Genomic DNA, 20,302 nt, shown 5'->3' on the forward strand with positions numbered 1-20,302 from the left:
GATTGCTTGGCGTAGTCACAGTTACAGCAAGTGTGAAGTAATAATATTATGATTGTTTTTCCGATAAGCAGTGCATGTGATGTTTATAGTAGTACAACTGTTACACTGTTTCTGTTGAAAACTAGCTTTCGAACTCAACAGTAATCTGCCCTCACATTACCAGCAGCTGGCATATTAGTTCCAAGCAGAATCAGTGCAAACCAGAACACAATCGTAGAAATGCGAGTGAATCAGTTTGGAAAGAACCCATCCATGCAACAAATTTACAAGAAAACCATACCCCTTAGTGTCAACTTTAGTATAGTATATTTTATTTGACATGAAATTTTATAGTGAATACATAAATTATGGTCAAATATTCATTCCTAAAAATGTTGAAAAAAAAGACCCCTTGCCCATTATGAAATATAATTTACAGACACCTTGGGTGCCTCGCATATCCCTTGAGTAAGTAAGTTTCTACTATTTCAATATTAGTGAAAACAAAGGGGACAAGTTTTTTTCTTCGAAACCAAAGCTGTACGTGTATACTGAACATCAGATCAAACATGCCCGGCCTGTGCCTGACTGACATACATGTACAGTGACAGTAATAAAATGAAAATGCAAACATTTGCACTATTGTAAACAGCACGCAGTACAGTGTTTTTAAGCTTATTTGTGCGCATTTCCACAACTGGGTTTTGGTTTGCACTGTACTTCTGTGTGAAATTTATATTCATCTGAATTTCTTGGCAATGTCTTATACACAAGTAATTAGATAATTGGAAAATCATAGATAATGTCATGTCTCCAGGATTATTAATTCCTGGTATTTGCAGTGTTTATGGAAAATTAATTAATGATAAATCTGAACAAAAAATAATATGGACTCTATGAAAGAAACAATAATAATCTTATATTAAAAATAATAACATTGGCTTTTAAATATATAATACTTATGTATATGTATTTTAAGATGGCCCTGGAGGACCAAATGGACCTGATGGACCTGGTGGACCTGAAGTAAATCCAGAAGACATTGGTGAACCCGGCAAACCACTTGGTCCTGGTGGTCCAGGTGGACCTGGTGGGCCTGGTGGTCCTGGTGGTCCTGGTGGACCTGGAGGTCCTGGAGGACCAACTCTTGCAACAGATGAGACTACACCACCTAATGTTGGTAAACCAGGTGGTCCTGGAGGACCTGAAGGGCCAGGAGGGCCTGGAGGTCCTGGTGGACCAGGTGGACCAAATGGTCCTGGGGGACCAAATGGTCCAGGTGGACCAAATGGACCAGGTGGCCCCAATGGGCCTGGTGGACCAAATGGACCTGGTGGACCAGGTGGGCCTACACCCACACCAGAAGAAGAACTAGAAATTCCTGATAATGTTGGCGACCCATTAGGACCCTTGGGGCCAGGTGGACCTGGAGGGCCAGGGGGTCCTGGAGGACCTGGTGGGCCTGGTGGACCAGGTGGGCCTGATGGGCCGGGTGGACCAAATGGACCTTCTCTGCCTGCGGAAATAACCCTGCCTAAAAATATTGGTCAACCTGATGGACCTGGAGGACCAAATGGACCAGGGGGTCCTGGTGGACCGGGTGGACCTGGTGGGCCTTATGGTCCAGGTGGCCCTGGAGGCCCTGGTGGTCCTGTTGTTATTGTAGGTATGTATGCAAACAGCTACACATTTTCATGGTTCAAAGCAAAATTGTACATGATTTCATCATTTTAAATGCTTTCTGGATTTCCATTGCCAGTGCTTACTTGCTGTCTATTTATATTTTCAGCAGTGACCCCAGTAGTTACTACAGTACCTCCACTTGGACAATACATTGATAAAGATACAATGTTCCATGCTGACTGTAATAATTGGTGAGACTAAAACATTAAAATTAATTTTTTAACATAAAACATTAAAAAATTTTCACTCTTGTAAGTTGGTAAAGATCATCAAGATAAAAAAAAAAATTTATGATGAACTTAAACCCACTTGATATATAATATGATGTAGTTTTTTGTGTGAGATAGTAATCTGTTATCCATTTGTTATTTTACTTGTCAGTACCTGTGAAAGTGGAATTTTGAATTGTACACACCTCGACTGTGGTGAGTAATGCATTGTATACTTACTAATAATGCACAAACACATTATCGCAGAAAAAAACATTGTCACCATGATATCTGCCATGTGATGTGATTTTTAAAAAGAGACTACTGTATTGATGGACAGAATATTAATGATATTCAATATAATATTAATTGGTTTTTAAATCTAAATTGGTTTTCTTGATAAATCATTGATATTGGCATAATTATCTCTCCAATAGCCACTCCAACACCGGGTGTACCAATAAGTATTCCAGAAGTGACAACAGCTCCTTCTGGTGAGTATGTTCATGGTGAATATGTAGTGAGAGGAAAATAGAGTAAAAGAAACTTAATTAGTAATCTGAGCGAATAACATATCTATTGGAGCAGTCATCTAATATCCCAGGTTATTTGCTAAAGTTATTTTATATGCTCCATACCACACATATAATATGTACAACTTAGATATTGTGACATGGTTGTATGAATTGTTTGTTGTGTCTGCGTCAACTGTGGTTAAAGCACATGAAATTAAAAGAACTCAAAAACAGTAATGATAATTTCTCTATTACATGCTGGTAACATCCATTCTCCCTTTCTGCATTACTCACAATATAGATAGCGGTATACTTTTCCAGTGTTACCATATTTGAGAATGTATGAATCACATCAAATGACATTGACGTTTGACATTGAGACCTGATGTTTTACTTCTGTTGCAACAGACTTGAGGTCCATGATAATAATATGATAATCTTAGTTTACTTACAATCGCTGTGCTTGAACAGTAGTTTCAATCATGGCTAAATTAACTAACTTACACGGAATATTCACCTGTAGATGTTTGGTCGCCATGGACACCATGGGGAGATTGTTCTGTTACATGTAATGGTGGTGTACAACGAAGGAGTAGAGATTGTGAAAATCCTATCACAGGGGTGATAAGTGACAAATGTGACGGTATAGATATTGAGAGCAAGCCATGTAACCCTGACTCCTGTACAGGTATGTAATATATCATTCCATTTCATTACACACACTTGATATCAAAGTTATGTTTTTGGGCGAAATAGTATCGTTTATATTGTTAACTGTGTTTGGATGTGTAAGTCATTTGTCATCTAAAATGTATATTAATTTTAATAAGGACTATACAGATCAAAATGACATTGATGTTTTGAACAACCCAACTTTGTGCCACCCATGTCTGTCACTGAATTTTCAAAACCCAAAGTGATATTCTCTAATGAAATATATTCTCCAATTTCTTGAAAAATTGGTTAGTTCTACTCTTTGCACTCAATTCAAGTTTTGACTTTCCTAATTCATCATACGAATAGTGTATGTAGATTATCCTGTTATAATATCATAATTACTTTCTAGGAGATGAGGAATGTACTGATGGTAAAGTTTATGTGACTGACTGTGGTGAAATTGAAGTATGTCCAGCTACATGCGATGACGTATCCAGTCCTGGATCTTGTGTAGACCCTGACGCATGCGTACCTGGATGTAGATGCCCATTGGATACAGTAGAACAAGACGGTGAATGTGTTGACCAATCAGAATGTAGATGTCCATTTGACATGAGTGCATTTACAGGAGTTACTCTCACATTTGTATCACTAGTGAAAACTACAGGTGGGTAAATTTGATGATATTTATCGTTCATAATTGTATGTGTTGTGATTATTATATTCACCTTCTCAAATGGTGATGAAACATTTACTGTTATGTACTTTTTAATTTGTAGTTGTGACACCACAATTTGCAGCTCCTGGGGAACCAGGTGGACCAGGAGGACCACAAGGTCCTGGTGGACCAGGCGGTCCAGGAGGTCCAGGAGGTCCAGGTAAGACTAACTACAGTTCAATCAAAAGACAAGAATTATAATCATAAGCCCCTTCCTGTGTATAAGTTAAGGGCATCTCCTATTATAAGCCCAGGGTGTTTTCACTGGGAGTCGATGACGTTCATTAAAATATGCATGTGAAAAGTGTGTGTCATTGCATAAAAATTGTAATTGGTACTGTAGTTTGGTTCATGCTTTTATGAGAAAATTTGCATTAAGTGCATGGCGAACGTACATAATATGGTTCACACCCTTTCTATTCTGTTATTTACTCAGGATAATCCCCAATGTTGCAATACTGATTAGTAATCCATATTTCATTTAGTAGTAGCGTTTGAAATGCCAAAAATTTTATCGTCAAGTCGTGAAACCTGGTCATTGGACATCGTTTGTGTCCATTGAGACAATCATGAAAGGAGTATGAATAAGTAAACTGTTCTTCAACATGACCTTTTGGCATTCATGGAAAGGTTTTCAAATAATTGCTCCTTTTAGGAAAAAAATCATGAAATTAGTGCTACAGGTCGCATTTTAACATGGCGGTACTTGACTTCCGCATCGTGTTAACAAATTACATCTTCAAAAATCGACCATAAAATCGACCAAAAAGACCATGACCTGTGAGGTCAAAGGACGTTGTTTCAGGTCAAATCATACTGAAAAAATCATGGCGGGAATTGCTTTCCATCGAGAGTTCGCATATTGTAATAAAATGTGTGTACTTTTATGAACATGTTTATTTCTTCATTGTAAAAGTGTTGAAGAAATCAATGACAACTAATTTCGCATTTTTTTTCTTCAAAAAAGAAAAATATTTCCCCGAGCCTGGCGTGGTTAATAAAAAATGTAATTTGGATAATTTTTCGGGGGTGGTAAAGTGGTCACAATGTTAAACCAAAAAAAAATATTTTTTCCTGAGGTGGTCCTCGAGTTTATACTTACTTTTCCTGATTTTACATATATAGGCATACATACATAGGCTTATGATCGTGGAAGTATGGTACTTTTAAATATTAAAATGTATTCTCCAACTGTGAAGTCATTACTATTATTATAGTACTAATACCTCAAGTCACTTGTTCATCTGTGTAATAGTTATTGTCTGTTTTCGTCTATTTAATTGTATGTACGAATCATAACTATCAAGAAATATATTTTGTATCGATTGCAAAAATTATAACCAATATGTTAATACACAATTTTAAGTTAGTGGTTGACAAGATGCATTCAGATCCATAACCATTATAATATAAACATGCCTTATTAAGTTTAGTGAATTAAATAATAATTTGTTGGGCTATTTGTTTGTGTTTTAACCATGAATCGTCAGGCATAAGGGTGGATTAATAGTAAGGTGGATTATAGTGTAGGTAGTGTTTTTATTTTGAGAAGCTTTTAAATTTTGTTTGATGCATTTATCAGTAGGTCAGAGATTTAAAAACAAAACTTTCAGGGACAATAGAGATATTGGTTTCATTGTGAGTCTATTTACTTGACCATAATGACTGCACTTGCTGCATGATTACATGTCACATGTGATATTATAATGTATACATACATGTATGCGCGCATAAGTATATGTGATGAAATAATTATATACAAATAGGAAATAGATTTCATGTTTCTCGTTCCTCAATAAATTGTTTATCTCCCCTCTCTGACATTGATTGACTCAAAGTCAATATAATTATTTACTGAATTATAGGCGGACCTGGTGGACCTAATGGACCTGATGGGCCTGGTGGACCTGAAGAAAATCCTGAAGATGTTGGCAAACCTGGAAAACCGCTTGGTCCTGGTGGACCAGGAGGACCTGGAGGACCTGGTGGACCAGGAGGGCCAGGAGGTCCTGGAGGACCAGGAGGACCAACTCTTGCTACTGACCAGACAACACCACCTGGTGTGGGAAAGCCAGATGGCCCTGGGGGACCTGGTGGACCAGGAGGACCAGGTGGACCAGGGGGACCAGGTGGGCCAGATGGACCTGGTGGACCAAATGGACCCGGGGGACCAAATGGACCAGGTGGTCCAAATGGACCTGGTGGACCAAATGGGCCTGGTGGACCAGGTGGACCAACTCCAACATCGGAAGATGAAGCAGAAATTCCAAGTAATGTTGGTGAACCATTAGGACCTTTGGGACCAGGTGGACCGGGTGGGCCAGGAGGGCCCGGGGGTCCTGGAGGGCCAGGAGGTCCAGGTGGACCTGATGGACCAGGAGGGCCTGATGGACCATCATTGGCTCCCGGTGTTACTTTACCTGATGACATTGGTGTAAGTGGTGGACCTGGTGGACCTTTTGGACCAGGAGGGCCATTTGGACCTGGAGGTCCTGGAGGGCCGTTTGGACCTGGTGGTCCTGGAGGTCCAGGTGGGCCAGAATTGACTACAGGTAAAGTAATATTTTATTTTATATTTAAATTACTGTTTTGTATTGTACTTGTTTACAGCATCTCAAATACCTAATATACAACAATTTAGTATAAACGTTTTATTGCAGTAATAACACCTGCAATGGCAGAGCCTGGTAAACCAGGTGGTCCAGGAGGACCAATGGGACCAGGAGGACCAGGTGGACCTGATGGACCAGGAGGGCCAAGTACGTATTGTATCTGTTTCAAATCTCTACAAACAATTTAATAGTTCTTTATTACCTTGTCTGTATCATTTAAGGGGAAGATGGCTGAATGGCGGCTATTTTTGTAGTGCAAAATCAAAATCAAACATTTCTTGTGTGTTTACATATGGATTTTGTTCAAACTTGGTACATACTTTGGACATTATGGGTCATAGATGCATGTAATTTTTTTTTTCAGATCAGATTCAAAATGGCTGGCTGGCAGCTATTTTATTTTTTATAAATGTGGTTTTAGTGTCATATTTCTGATATGCTTTGACTGATGCTCAAATTTTAAATATTCATTTATACATCATGCCATAAATATACAGATGTATTGATTTGATGATCTGATTCAAAATGGCCAACCGGTGGCCATTTTGTTTATTTAATGCTGTTCCACAACTATATCTCTCAATATGTTGTCATTGATTCTGTCGTAAAACGTTTTTTTGTAGTTAAACAGTTTGATCCAATTCCTTTAAAACTTTGATGTTATTTTAACCTGTTTGGGATCTCAACTAACATTTTGGTTCATGTTCTGTGTATATTTTTCAAGATATTGCATGAAAATTATCTTCTTGTGGTTACATTAACTCACACAATTTTTATCTGATCATTTTTAAATTATGGTATTTCATCAATCAATATAAAATGTCAAAGTTCAATTCAAGTAATGAGAACCAGATGACAGTAAATATGCTTTCAAAGATCTGTCAATAAGATAAGTGTAGTAAACTGATATGTTGTTTCCCCTAGAAGTATAAATAAAAAAAGAGATAAGTGTAATTTTCTCGTCTTTTTTCAAATCTGGTTCAGATTTTATATTGCTTAATGTATTACTGCGCTATTATTTGGAAAGTTTTGTATTATTCTATAAGGGACATTGAAATGAATACACAGTACATGTAGTATTAATTGAGGAACATATGATGGCTAGTAGTATTTTGTCGTGTTTAGATATGTTGCTGTACTATTATTTTTGGAAACTTTTATTTTTGTTATATTATTCTATTCTATAAGGAACATTGAAATGAATACAGTATTATTTGAGGAATATGGCATATACTAGTTCTTAAACCATACATACCACACTGTTATAATATACTCATTATTTGTCTTTTGTAAAGACGGACCTGGGGGTCCAAATGGGCCTGATGGACCAGGTGGACCTGAAGTAAATCCAGAAGACATTGGAGATCCTGGGAAGCCACTTGGTCCAGGTGGACCTGGAGGACCGGGAGGTCCAGGTGGTCCAGGAGGCCCTGGGGGACCAGGAGGACCAGGAGGACCAACCCTTGCTACAGATGAGACAACACCCCCTGATGTGGGAAAACCAGGAGGTCCTGGTGGGCCAGATGGTCCTGGGGGACCTGGCGGGCCTGGTGGACCAGGTGGGCCTGATGGCCCTGGCGGACCAAATGGACCAGGAGGGCCAAATGGACCAGGAGGTCCAAATGGACCAGGTGGACCAAATGGGCCCGGTGGACCAGGCGGACCAACACCTACACCAGAAGAAGAACTAGAAATTCCAGATAATGTCGGTGAACCATTAGGACCATTGGGTCCTGGTGGTCCTGGAGGACCAGGGGGTCCTGGGGGACCAGGTGGACCTGGTGGACCTGGGGGACCTGATGGACCTGGTGGACCAGATGGCCCATCTTTACCTCCTGGTGTAACTCTACCAGATGATATTGGTGAAACTGGCGGACCTGGTGGTGTATATGGACCAGGAGGACCATTTGGACCTGGTGGACCTGGAGGACCATTTGGTCCTGGTGGTCCTGGTGGTCCGGGTGGACCTGAACTGAGTACAGGTAAAACTTGAATGTATATATCATAAACTATATAACTAAATAAATGCACAATACATGTAACAGTGTACCAAATATGTTGCTTAAGCCTTTATATGTATCTGTCTGTAGTAATAACACCTGCAATGGCAGAACCTGGTGAACCAGGAGGACCAGGTGGACCAATGGGACCAGGGGGACCAGGTGGACCAAGTGGACCAGGAGGGCCAAGTAAGTGTCAATGCCAAATCCTTCATAATACATGCACATAACTATTTTTTCATTTCATGTGTAGGCACAGATATAACATATCCTTCAGTGAATATTGTTAAAATTACCAGGTACCTAGCCCAAGCAAAAACTAGTTTAAAATTTGATTTGTAGCTGAAAACTTGTTACAATAATCTCTAGGTCAACACTTTGTTTATTTGGTTCCTAATGAGGTCTCGGCTTGGCATTATTCTCTGTCAGTGATGCATATTTAATTAGAACACATCGTCTGTTGCCAGAGGTGTTCAAATAACAAATAATACAACTCTACAATAGATCTTTGAGAATTTTATATGTGCCTTATTGATTCAAGACACTTGGCAATTCATAAAATTTGCTGAATCCCTACATCTGTCTTCTTCTTTGTCTGTTAGTTGGACAATTTGTGACCAATATACCTATGTATTGTTCATGAGATCATATATCCAGACATGAAATTAACTGTATCATAATTACCTTATGGTATGTGACCAGATGTTTGTAAATTGATTGTCAATGGCATAATAATGATATGTGCAAAGTTCCAGCTAAAATACCGGATGTAAAAACTGGGACAACATGGTATTCATGAAATATCACCCCCAAAAAATCAGCAAGAGTTTTATTTATTTTGGACCATTACCATAGTTTTTTAGAGAAATATGAAATGATAATAACATTGAATAACAACAACAACAACAACAAGAAAAAAGACAAATCAAAAACCAAGCCCAACATTATCAATGTGTGTGCCAAGACCTACAAATTTATGATACTTTATATTTTAAGATGGCCCTGGAGGACCAAATGGACCTGATGGACCTGGTGGACCTGAAGTGAATCCAGAAGACATTGGTGAACCCGGCAAACCACTTGGTCCTGGTGGCCCAGGAGGACCTGGTGGGCCTGGTGGACCGGGTGGACCTGGTGGACCTGGAGGTCCTGGAGGACCAACTCTTGCAACAGATGAGACAACACCACCTGATGTTGGTAAACCAGGTGGTCCTGGAGGACCCGGAGGGCCAGGAGGACCTGGAGGTCCTGGTGGACCAGGTGGACCAAATGGTCCTGGGGGACCAAATGGCCCAGGAGGACCAAATGGACCAGGGGGTCCCAATGGACCTGGTGGGCCAAATGGACCTGGTGGACCAGGTGGGCCTACGCCAACTCCCGAAGAAGAACCAGAAATTCCAGATAATGTTGGTGAACCATTAGGACCCTTGGGACCAGGTGGACCTGGTGGACCAGGTGGTCCTGGAGGACCTGGTGGGCCTGGTGGACCAGGAGGACCTGATGGACCTGGTGGACCAAATGGGCCTTCTTTACCACAGGGAATAACCTTACCTGATGAAATTGGCAAACCTGAAGGACCAGGAGGACCCGGTGGACCAGGAGGTCCTGGTGGACCAGGTGGACCTGGTGGACCAGATGGACCTGGTGGCCCTGGAGGCCCTGGCGGTCCTGTAGTTACAATAGGTATGTACTGCAAATCTTCATGGTTCTAGGCAAGATCTTATAAGATATATCAGATTCTTTATCTTGAATACTGCAATTGCTCACTTTAACTATCTGTTTATATTCTCAGCAGTGACCCCAGTAGTTACTACAGTACCTCCACTTGGACAATACATTGATAAAGATACAATGTTCCATGCTGACTGTAATAATTGGTGAGACTATAACATTAGTTATACTAATTAACTATTAAAGTATAGTTTGCTCTGAAGTTAGTAAACATTTATCCAGAAAGTAAAATATATTTAATATGCACTCCAACCCATGTAATATTTGTATCATTTTAATTTGTGTTTTTACTGAACTGAAGTTTGTTAAATTTTCTCCTTTCAGCACCTGTGAAAGTGGAATTTTGAATTGTACACACCTCGACTGTGGTAAGTTCCGATTTGTAGAATATGTACCGTACTGTGTGGTAAAACAAATGTTGTAATTAGAATGAACAAGAACTTGGATGAGATGGGTATATTGTATGTTAATGAAAAAAAAAAGAGTCAGACAAAGTTATCTACGATTTGATGTGATTCACAGTCCATTATATTCATTATTGAACAATTTAATATACACTGTTATGTAGATGATGTTGTTTAAACCAAATATTGATTGATTGACTACTGATTGATTGTTATTATATGAAACTAGTGTAACCGGTCACTGGTAGCATAGTGGTTGTCGCACCAGACTCATGATCGGTAGACCCAAGTTCAAATCCTACCTTAGGCTGAACATCAAAATGGTCGACCCCTACCCTGGGTGAGTGTGCCACAGACTCAATGGGAAGGCCAATTCCACTTCCCGAGATTCATTCACTAACGAATGCGACTTTGGAGGAACCTTGGTTAAGGTCCACAGGTGCTTGTGTTCGGCCGGGCCTGGTTGATGCCAGGATAGCGCATTACAAATTGCCATTTGACAGAGAGATGGCCACACAGCCCTGTCATGTAGTCCCAAACATGAATATGACTTCTGTGGCAAAATGCACTATGTGTCGTCACTTGCAATTTGCACATACAAAAAAAAAGTCAGGAGAGACAACAGTGACACTTAATGTCCGGAACTGTCGCCTGGCACAAAAAAAAATATATATATATATAAAAAAAAAAACTAGTGTAACAAAGGAAAATGTTTTTGTTTTTTTTATGGAAAACTGATTAGTATTAACTTTACAATGTTTCTCTTTCATAGCTACACCTGCACCGAAGATACCACCTGGCATTCCAGGAGTTGCACCCACTGGTGAGTAAATAGAAAGATAATATGTCATGAAAGAGTATGAAAGCAAAAGTGAAATAGAGAAGGAGAAAGAAAGAGAGAAATGAATGAATGAATGCATTAGTTGTGTACAGTATGTTCGGTTTATGATTATTCAATGAATGAGGTACCATGATAGAATGAGTATATATCATTCTGCGCGTATACAACATCAAAATAAATAATCTTCAAGCTGCATGTGATGCTGGTAGACATAAGAATCAATAGTCTAAGTGGACCAAGATGGACCATCAATCAAAGAGAATTTTCAGTTGGTGCAGATAAAACAGGTAAGAACAATGTTTCATAATTTATAATTATTGCAATATGAACTTTTCAGGTTGTTTTCATACATCAGTATCTGTGATTTTGGACACATAACATGATAGTATTTATTAAGCTATGACTGAAATGAGCATATACCGGTATATAATTTGAATTTATTCGACATTCATTGTTTTTTTTTTTAAAACGTTGATGTGTTTATTTTTGTTTTTATACCAATGAATAACAGAATACATTTAAACATATTACATGTAGTTACGAATTCAAGAGATTTGTACACCGAGTGTAGATTTTAAAGCTGTCGTTATTCAGACAAGTTGTATTATTTTGTTCCATTAGAGGCATATTTCTAATACAAACATACATACACCAACAATTGTAGTAATTGTATGATGGATCAATAAAACATAACTTATGATAACAATTATTGTTACCATAGACACAACTCTATCATGTACTTTTATCTATTAAACACAATATATTACTGAAATAGCAAATAAACTGTTTATTAGTTTATTATAATCTGCCTAAAACAGTACTATCGGCCAGTATAGGATTGTTTTTCAGTTCCAAACTCCAATTATAATAGAATAACTGTAGTGGTTGGTATTTTGATTTTATTAGTGATTTTAATATTATACAATTTTATTTTATTAGATTCACACAAATGAAGCGTTTTAGTTATTTGAACATCAAGAGCTAGGATATAATACAATGAGTGGATACTTTATTATTGCGATGGTAAACTGTTTGCTGTGATCAGGTAATTAATATACGTAAACTTTTTTCTTAATAGTTCATAAAAAACACTCAAATGCGCATTAAACAGTAAAGTATTACCATTAATATATTTTTCTAATGAATGAACTTGTTAAAGTATGTGTTATTACATGAGTAACACATATCATCATGGCAACCATTTTTCCTTAAAGGGCGTGGTTGCATGCTGCACATGTGCAACACTTTTGTTGATAAACATGAATTTTCCGCAATCCTTTACTAATGGAAATCATAAATACAAGTTTTGACTCGGGCGTGATGTGTACTAAGTACCGTTGATGACACTCGATAAATTATCGAGTGAAACCTTGGTAACGTCTCAAGTTGTGGTTGTTGCATGGTTTGCTCAACAGTCAAAACAATAATTTTGGCATTATGACATGTAAGATTAAATATCGCATTATTATGAAGAAATTGTCTATTGTACGAACAGCCTTCATTAATGTAAAAATAATTTTCTCACTACACACACTAATCAGACCATGATGGTGATCTACCAGCTTATCTACAATAATTTATGCTTAATTATAAAAAATGTTATGAACTAACCATCATTAAAATCTTTATTTGTGTTCTAAATAGTATTGATTTATTTCTATTCCAGATTCTATAAAACTATCAGAAGTGGTGCAAGATGAAATTTGTCCATAATGTGTAAGAAAATAGATTTTATTATCATCTGTCAACAGCATAAAAGACACATGACATATAATCATAGTCACAGTGGAAAAGCTGTTATTAAGTTATTTTAATTTTTATTATTAAGAATGAACCATAACTAAATAAATGGCCCAATGGCCTTGTATGTGTATGTATGTGTGTTGATAAGCACGGGGTTAATGTGATGGCAGTCGTACATGATAGTTTCTTTTGAGAATATTTATTTAGAGTAGAGTGGATATTTTGTTTTATTAAAATGACTACCGGATAGTTGGTATGCTAATTTTACATTATAATTATACCACAAACTTATTAATTTACAAACCTTACCATTACAAGTCTTCGGAAGAAACACACATTGATTTAAAAATGTCATTACATTGCTAAAGCTGAAATTAACTGGCATTTTATCTTTGCCACATGGTTTAAAATTTAAGTGAGTTATTATATAAAAGTGACTATAACACACACATGTAGTGAGACGACAATAGCAATACTAATATTATTTTAAATAATAATGAATGGTAGCAATATATTTTTCTGATTTCATTATACAAATCTATTTTGACAAATCTATTTTGAAAGTTCAAATCTTGATATACACAACAGAGATTCATTTCGCTTTTCTGCTAACAGTCAACCAACCAATCAAACAATACTACATATCGTAGCCATTATTTGTCCTAGATTTATTAATGGATGCAATAAGTCAATGCTGACTATTGTATTAATGTTATTTGTAGCAGTTAGGTGCGATGATGATGTGCACAGAATCTAGAGTTTGTTATTGGTTTCATCTGATAAGACGCCATTCCCTCCTCAAGACAAATACTGCAATTGTATGGTTGCTACAAACACCTGTAGAGTAAATTAGACAATAATAAACTCATTCCCATTGCTGAAAGTTATATTCAGTTGCACGACAAAAGAATATCAAAGTCTATTTCATAAAACTACATTCTGCTAACACATGCATCAACCAAAATAGCCTGAGAAAAAGCAACCAAGACCCACCCCCACTTAATCTTGATGAATCTCTGAATGATTTTGCCTACAAATTGTTGGGCTGGACATATGCAACAACCATCTCACTACTAGTGGTCGGTGAAATATTCTCATCCCTGTATTATAATTTTGATAACAAAAGATGAAGAAACTATATATATCAATGAGACATGTGTCAGTGGATCTATAGACTAGTACTGTTTTTCATCATGATCATGCCAGTCAACACATACATTTATAAAACTACAGACATTTCATGAAATGGTGTTCACATGTTGCAGGTTGAATAGTTTGTAGCTATATTAGTCTCTTGCAACATTCATCGATTGATACCTTGTTGCAAAACTGTCATTCAGACCACCATTTTAAAACCTTGGCTTTACTCAATACAAATTGACATGCAATTTTGCTAACCAAATATCAGTGACTCAAGTGAAAACCTACACTGAAATGACATCTTATTTGCAGTGAACCATATATAATTTATCACCAATTTTTTTTAATGGCAATAATTTTCACAGGGAATCATTTCAAATGTTCATGGAATAGTGTTCCTGATAGGTATGCAGACCATACTCAAATAATGGGACCAACAAGTTTTGAAAATAACTATGAAACACTTTTGAATCAGTGTACATTGCTATGAGCAGGTGTACCTGCAGATCATATAGGACATACAATCTTTATTCCTATTTATAATATTAGTTACAGGAGCAACTCCTATGACAACATTGCCATTATTAGCTGCAGGTGAACCTGGTGAGCCAGGAGGTCCAGGTGGACCAGGAGGACCTGGTGGGCCAGGTACGTGAAATATCCTATATTAGCAATACCATTATTCATTTTGATGTGTTGTTTTCTTCACATCAGATGCCAAGAGATTATAGTTGTTTGACGAAAAAGTATTTATAAAGTATGAATAAAAATTTATTAAACAATATAATTTATGCTAGATCGTTAAATTATAATAGGTTGTGGTAAATTGATTGTGTGTTCATATATTTGCATGACTAATTTATACCATAGAACTTGTGTTTCATTGTTATAATCTTTTTCTATCAATACATTAAAAGTAAAGTGTACAAATAATAAAATGCAATTGCTCAGTCATTGGACATTTTCAAAATATATCATTCACATGCTTTCTAAGTGTAAAATATTGTTATTGAATATATTGTATTTAAATACATTATCATGGAACAGAATTACAAATTTGCTACCCAATGACAAAATTATGATATTGACATTCTTGCTTAGTGAAAAGAGTAATATTTGTTAAGATATTGTTATTGTAACAGTTAGATTTTGAAGTTTTATCAACCTTAATTCTATTATCTATGTCCAAATGTTGTAGATGGACCTGGGGGACCCAATGGACCTGGTGGTCCTGGTGGACCTACATTGGAACCAGCATACGTCAAAGAACCTGGTGAACCTCTGGGTCCTGATGGACCAGGAGGTCCAAATGGTCTTGGAGGACCACTTGGACCTGGAGGCCCAGGTGGACCAGGAGGACCTGGTGGCCCTGGAGGCCCTGGTGGACCAACCATCGGTACAGATGAAACTATTCCAACTGATATAGGCAAACCGGGAGGTCCTGGTGGACCTAGGGGGCCTGGTGGACCTGGAGGGCCAGGAGGACCTGGTGGCCCTGGTGGACCGGGTGGACCTGATGGGCCAGGAGGACCAAATGGACCTGGAGGGCCAAATGGGCCTGGAGGACCCAATGGACCTGGAGGACCTGGTGGGCCAACACCAACACCTGAAGAGGAAGAACAGATACCAACAGACATTGGAAAACCTTTAGGGCCATTGGGTCCAGGGGGACCTGGTGGCCCAGGAGGCCCTGGAGGTCCAGGGGGACCAGGTGGACCTGGAGGGCCAGATGGGCCAACTCTAGCTACAGATGTAACTCTTCCTGAAGACATTGGCAAACCTGGTGGACCCGGTGGTCCATTTGGACCAGGAGGACCATATGGCCCAGGAGGGCCTGGTGGACCATTTGGACCAGGTGGTCCTGGCGGACCAGGGGGACCTCCATTAACCACGAGTGAGTACCACTCTTATGCACTGATGTATTTAATGTTCATGTAATGTTTGTTGTGAATGTAACAGTAATTACAAAAATCACTCCTAAACATTGATTATTTTCTTTCACCAAAATCCAATGACAATAGTGATTGCATTCATTTGTTTTGAATCAATTTGTAAGCATTAAATAGATACAAGATCAAAGAAATATATGGGTTTTAGAAAATGATTTCATAGTGCAACACTCGAATGATAATTGCATGTGTAGGTGTTCCTGCTGATTATGTAGGAAATACTAACTTTATTCCTATTTATAATATTAGTTATAGGAGCAACTCCCATGACAACATTGCCATTATTAGCTGCAGGTGAACCTGGTGAGCCAGGAGGTCCAGGTGGACCAGGAGGACCTGGTGGGCCAGGTACGTGAAATATCCTATATTAGCAATACCATTATTCATTTTGATGTGTTGTTTTCTTCACATCAGATGCCAAGAGATTATAGTTGTTTGACGAAAAAGTATTTATAAAGTATGAATAAAAATTTATTAAACAATATAATTTATGCTAGATCGTTAAATTATAATAGGTTGTGGTAAATTGATTGTGTGTTCATATATTTGCATGACTAATTTATACCATAGAACTTGTGTTTCATTGTTATAATCTTTTTCTATCAATACATTAAAAGTAAAGTGTACAAATAATAAAATGCAATTGCTCAGTCATTGGACATTTTCAAAATATATCATTCACATGCTTTCTAAGTGTAAAATATTGTTATTGAATATATTGTATTTAAATACATTATCATGGAACAGAATTACAAATTTGCTACCCAATGACAAAATTATGATATTGACATTCTTGCTTAGTGAAAAGAGTAATATTTGTTAAGATATTGTTATTGTAACAGTTAGATTTTGAAGTTTTATCAACCTTAATTCTATTATCTATGTCCAAATGTTGTAGATGGACCTGGGGGACCCAATGGACCTGGTGGTCCTGGTGGACCTACATTGGAACCAGCATACGTCAAAGAACCTGGTGAACCTCTGGGTCCTGATGGACCAGGAGGTCCAAATGGACTTGGAGGACCACTTGGACCTGGAGGCCCAGGTGGACCAGGAGGACCTGGTGGCCCTGGAGGCCCTGGTGGACCAACCATAGGTACAGATGAAACTATTCCAACTGATATAGGCAAACCGGGAGGTCCCGGTGGACCTATGGGGCCTGGTGGACCTGGAGGGCCAGGAGGACCTGGTGGACCTGGTGGACCGGGTGGACCTGATGGGCCAGGAGGACCAAATGGACCTGGAGGGCCAAATGGGCCTGGAGGACCCAATGGACCTGGAGGACCTGGTGGGCCAACACCAACACCTGAAGAGGAAGAACAGATACCAACAGACATTGGAAAACCTTTAGGGCCATTGGGTCCAGGGGGACCTGGTGGCCCAGGAGGCCCTGGAGGTCAAGGGGGACCAGGTGGACCTGGAGGGCCAGATGGGCCAACTCTAGCTACAGATGTAACTCTTCCTGAAGACATTGGCAAACCTGGTGGACCCGGTGGTCCATTTGGACCAGGAGGACCATATGGCCCAGGAGGGCCTGGTGGACCATTTGGACCAGGTGGTCCTGGCGGACCAGGGGGACCTCCATTAGCCACGAGTGAGTACCACTCTTATGCACTGATGTACTTAATGTTCATGTAATGTTTGTTGTGAATGTAACAGTAATTACAAAAATCACTCCTAAACATTGATTATTTTCTTTCACCAAAATACAATGACAATAGTGATTGCATTCATTTGGTTTGAACCACTTTGTAAGCATTAAATAGATACAAGATCAAAGAAGTATATGAGTTTTAGAAAATGATTTCATAGTGCAACACTTGAATGATCATTGCATGTATAGGTGTTCCTGCTGATTATGTAGGAAATACTAACTTTATTCCTATTTATAATATTAGTTATAGGAGCAACTCCCATGACAACATTGCCATTATTAGCTGCAGGTGAACCTGGTGAGCCAGGAGGTCCAGGTGGACCAGGAGGACCTGGTGGGCCAGGTACGTGAAATATCCTATATTAGCAATACCATTATTCATTTTGATGTGTTGTTTTCTGCACATTCAGATGCCAAGAGATTATAGTTGTTTGACGAAAAAGTATTTATAGAGTATGAATAAAAATTTATTAAACAATATAATTTATGCTAGATCGTTAAATTATAATAGGTTGTGGTAAATTGATTGTGTGTTCATATATTTGCATGACTAATTTATACCATAGAACTTGTGTTTCATTGTTATAATCTTTTTCTATCAATACATTAAAAGTAAAGTGTACAAATAATAAAATGCAATTGCTCAGTCATTGGACATTTTCAAAATATATCATTCACATGCTTTCTAAGTGTAAAATATTGTTATTGAATATTTTGTATTTAAATACATTATCATGGAACAGAATTACAAATTTGCTACCCAATGACAACATTATGATATTGACATTCTTGCTTAGAGAAAAGAGTAATATTTGTTAAGATATTGTTATTGTAACAGTTAGATTTTGAAGTTTTATCAAGCTTAATTGTATTATCTATGTCCGAATGTTGTAGATGGACCTGGGGGACCCAATGGACCTGGTGGTCCTGGTGGACCTACATTGGAACCAGCATACGTCAAAGAACCTGGTGAACCTCTGGGTCCTGATGGACCAGGAGGTCCAAATGGACTTGGAGGACCACTTGGACCTGGAGGCCCAGGTGGACCAGGAGGACCTGGTGGCCCTGGAGGCCCTGGTGGACCAACCATCGGTACAGATGAAACTATTCCAACTGATATAGGCAAACCGGGAGGTCCCGGTGGACCTATGGGGCCTGGTGGACCTGGAGGGCCAGGAGGACCTGGTGGACCTGGTGGACCGGGTGGACCTGATGGGCCAGGAGGACCAAATGGACCTGGAGGGCCAAATGGGCCTGGAGGACCCAATGGACCTGGAGGACCTGGTGGGCCAACACCAACACCTGAAGAGGAAGAACAGATACCAACAGACATTGGAAAACCTTTAGGGCCATTGGGTCCAGGGGGACCTGGTGGCCCAGGAGGCCCTGGAGGTCCAGGGGGACCAGGTGGACCTGGAGGGCCAGATGGGCCAACTCTAGCTACAGATGTAACTCTTCCTGAAGACATTGGCAAACCTGGTGGACCCGGTGGTCCATTTGGACCAGGAGGACCATATGGCCCAGGAGGGCCTGGTGGACCATTTGGACCAGGTGGTCCTGGCGGACCAGGGGGACCTCCATTAACCACGAGTGAGTACCACTCTTATGCACTGATGTACTTAATGTTCATGTAATGTTTGTTGTGAATGTAACAGTAATTACAAAAATCACTCCTAAACATTGATTATTTTCTTTCACCAAAATACAATGACAATAGTGATTGCATTCATTTGGTTTGAACCACTTTGTAAGCATTAAATAGATACAAGATCAAAGAAGTATATGAGTTTTAGAAAATGATTTCATAGTGCAACACTTGAATGATCATTGCATGTATAGGTGTTCCTGCTGATTATGTAGGAAATACTAACTTTATTCCTATTTATAATATTAGTTATAGGAGCAACTCCCATGACAACATCGCCATTATTAGCTGCAGGTGAACCTGGTGAGCCAGGAGGTCCAGGTGGACCAGGAGGACCTGGTGGGCCAGGTACGTGAAATATCCTATATTAGCAATACCATTATTCATTTTGATGTGTTGTTTTCTGCACATTCAGATGCCAAGAGATTATAGTTGTTTGACGAAAAAGTATTTATAAAGTATGAATAAAAATTTATTAAACAATATAATTTATGCTAGATCGTTAAATTATAATAGGTTGTGGTAAATTGATTGTGTGTTCATATATTTGCATGACTAATTTATACCATAGAACTTGTGTTTCATTGTTATAATCTTTTTCTATCAATACATTAAAAGTAAAGTGTACAAATAATAAAATGCAATTGCTCAGTCATTGGACATTTTCAAAATATATCATTCACATGCTTTCTAAGTGTAAAATATTGTTATTGAATATTTTGTATTTAAATACATTATCATGGAACAGAATTACAAATTTGCTACCCAATGACAACATTATGATATTGACATTCTTGCTTAGAGAAAAGAGTAATATTTGTT

General features: G+C 38.5%; 1 protein-coding gene and 1 long non-coding RNA gene across 2 annotated transcripts; one reads left to right on the forward strand and one right to left on the reverse strand.

The window, feature by feature from the left end:
* Positions 1–953: 953 nt before the first annotated feature.
* LOC146740476 (uncharacterized) lies at positions 954–18,217 on the reverse strand. The gene is given in 13 exon segments (XM_085501801.1): positions 954–1,630; positions 3,832–3,931; positions 4,497–4,539; positions 5,617–6,307; positions 6,431–6,546; positions 7,647–8,361; positions 8,473–8,568; positions 9,394–10,081; positions 11,258–11,328; positions 14,755–14,868; positions 15,437–16,138; positions 17,086–17,787; positions 18,208–18,217. Coding segments are annotated over 13 exon segments (4,725 nt in total).
* Positions 10,164–11,379, forward strand: LOC144348176 (uncharacterized). Its single transcript, XR_013419794.2, has 3 exons — positions 10,164–10,250; positions 10,429–10,472; positions 11,281–11,379. It is a non-coding gene; the product is annotated as an uncharacterized LOC144348176 (long non-coding RNA).
* Positions 18,218–20,302: the final 2,085 nt, after the last annotated feature.

Source organism: Saccoglossus kowalevskii, chromosome 7 (assembly GCF_978046115.1).
Source record: "Saccoglossus kowalevskii chromosome 7, keSacKowa6.1, whole genome shotgun sequence".
Lineage (NCBI taxonomy): Eukaryota > Metazoa > Hemichordata > Enteropneusta > Harrimaniidae > Saccoglossus > Saccoglossus kowalevskii.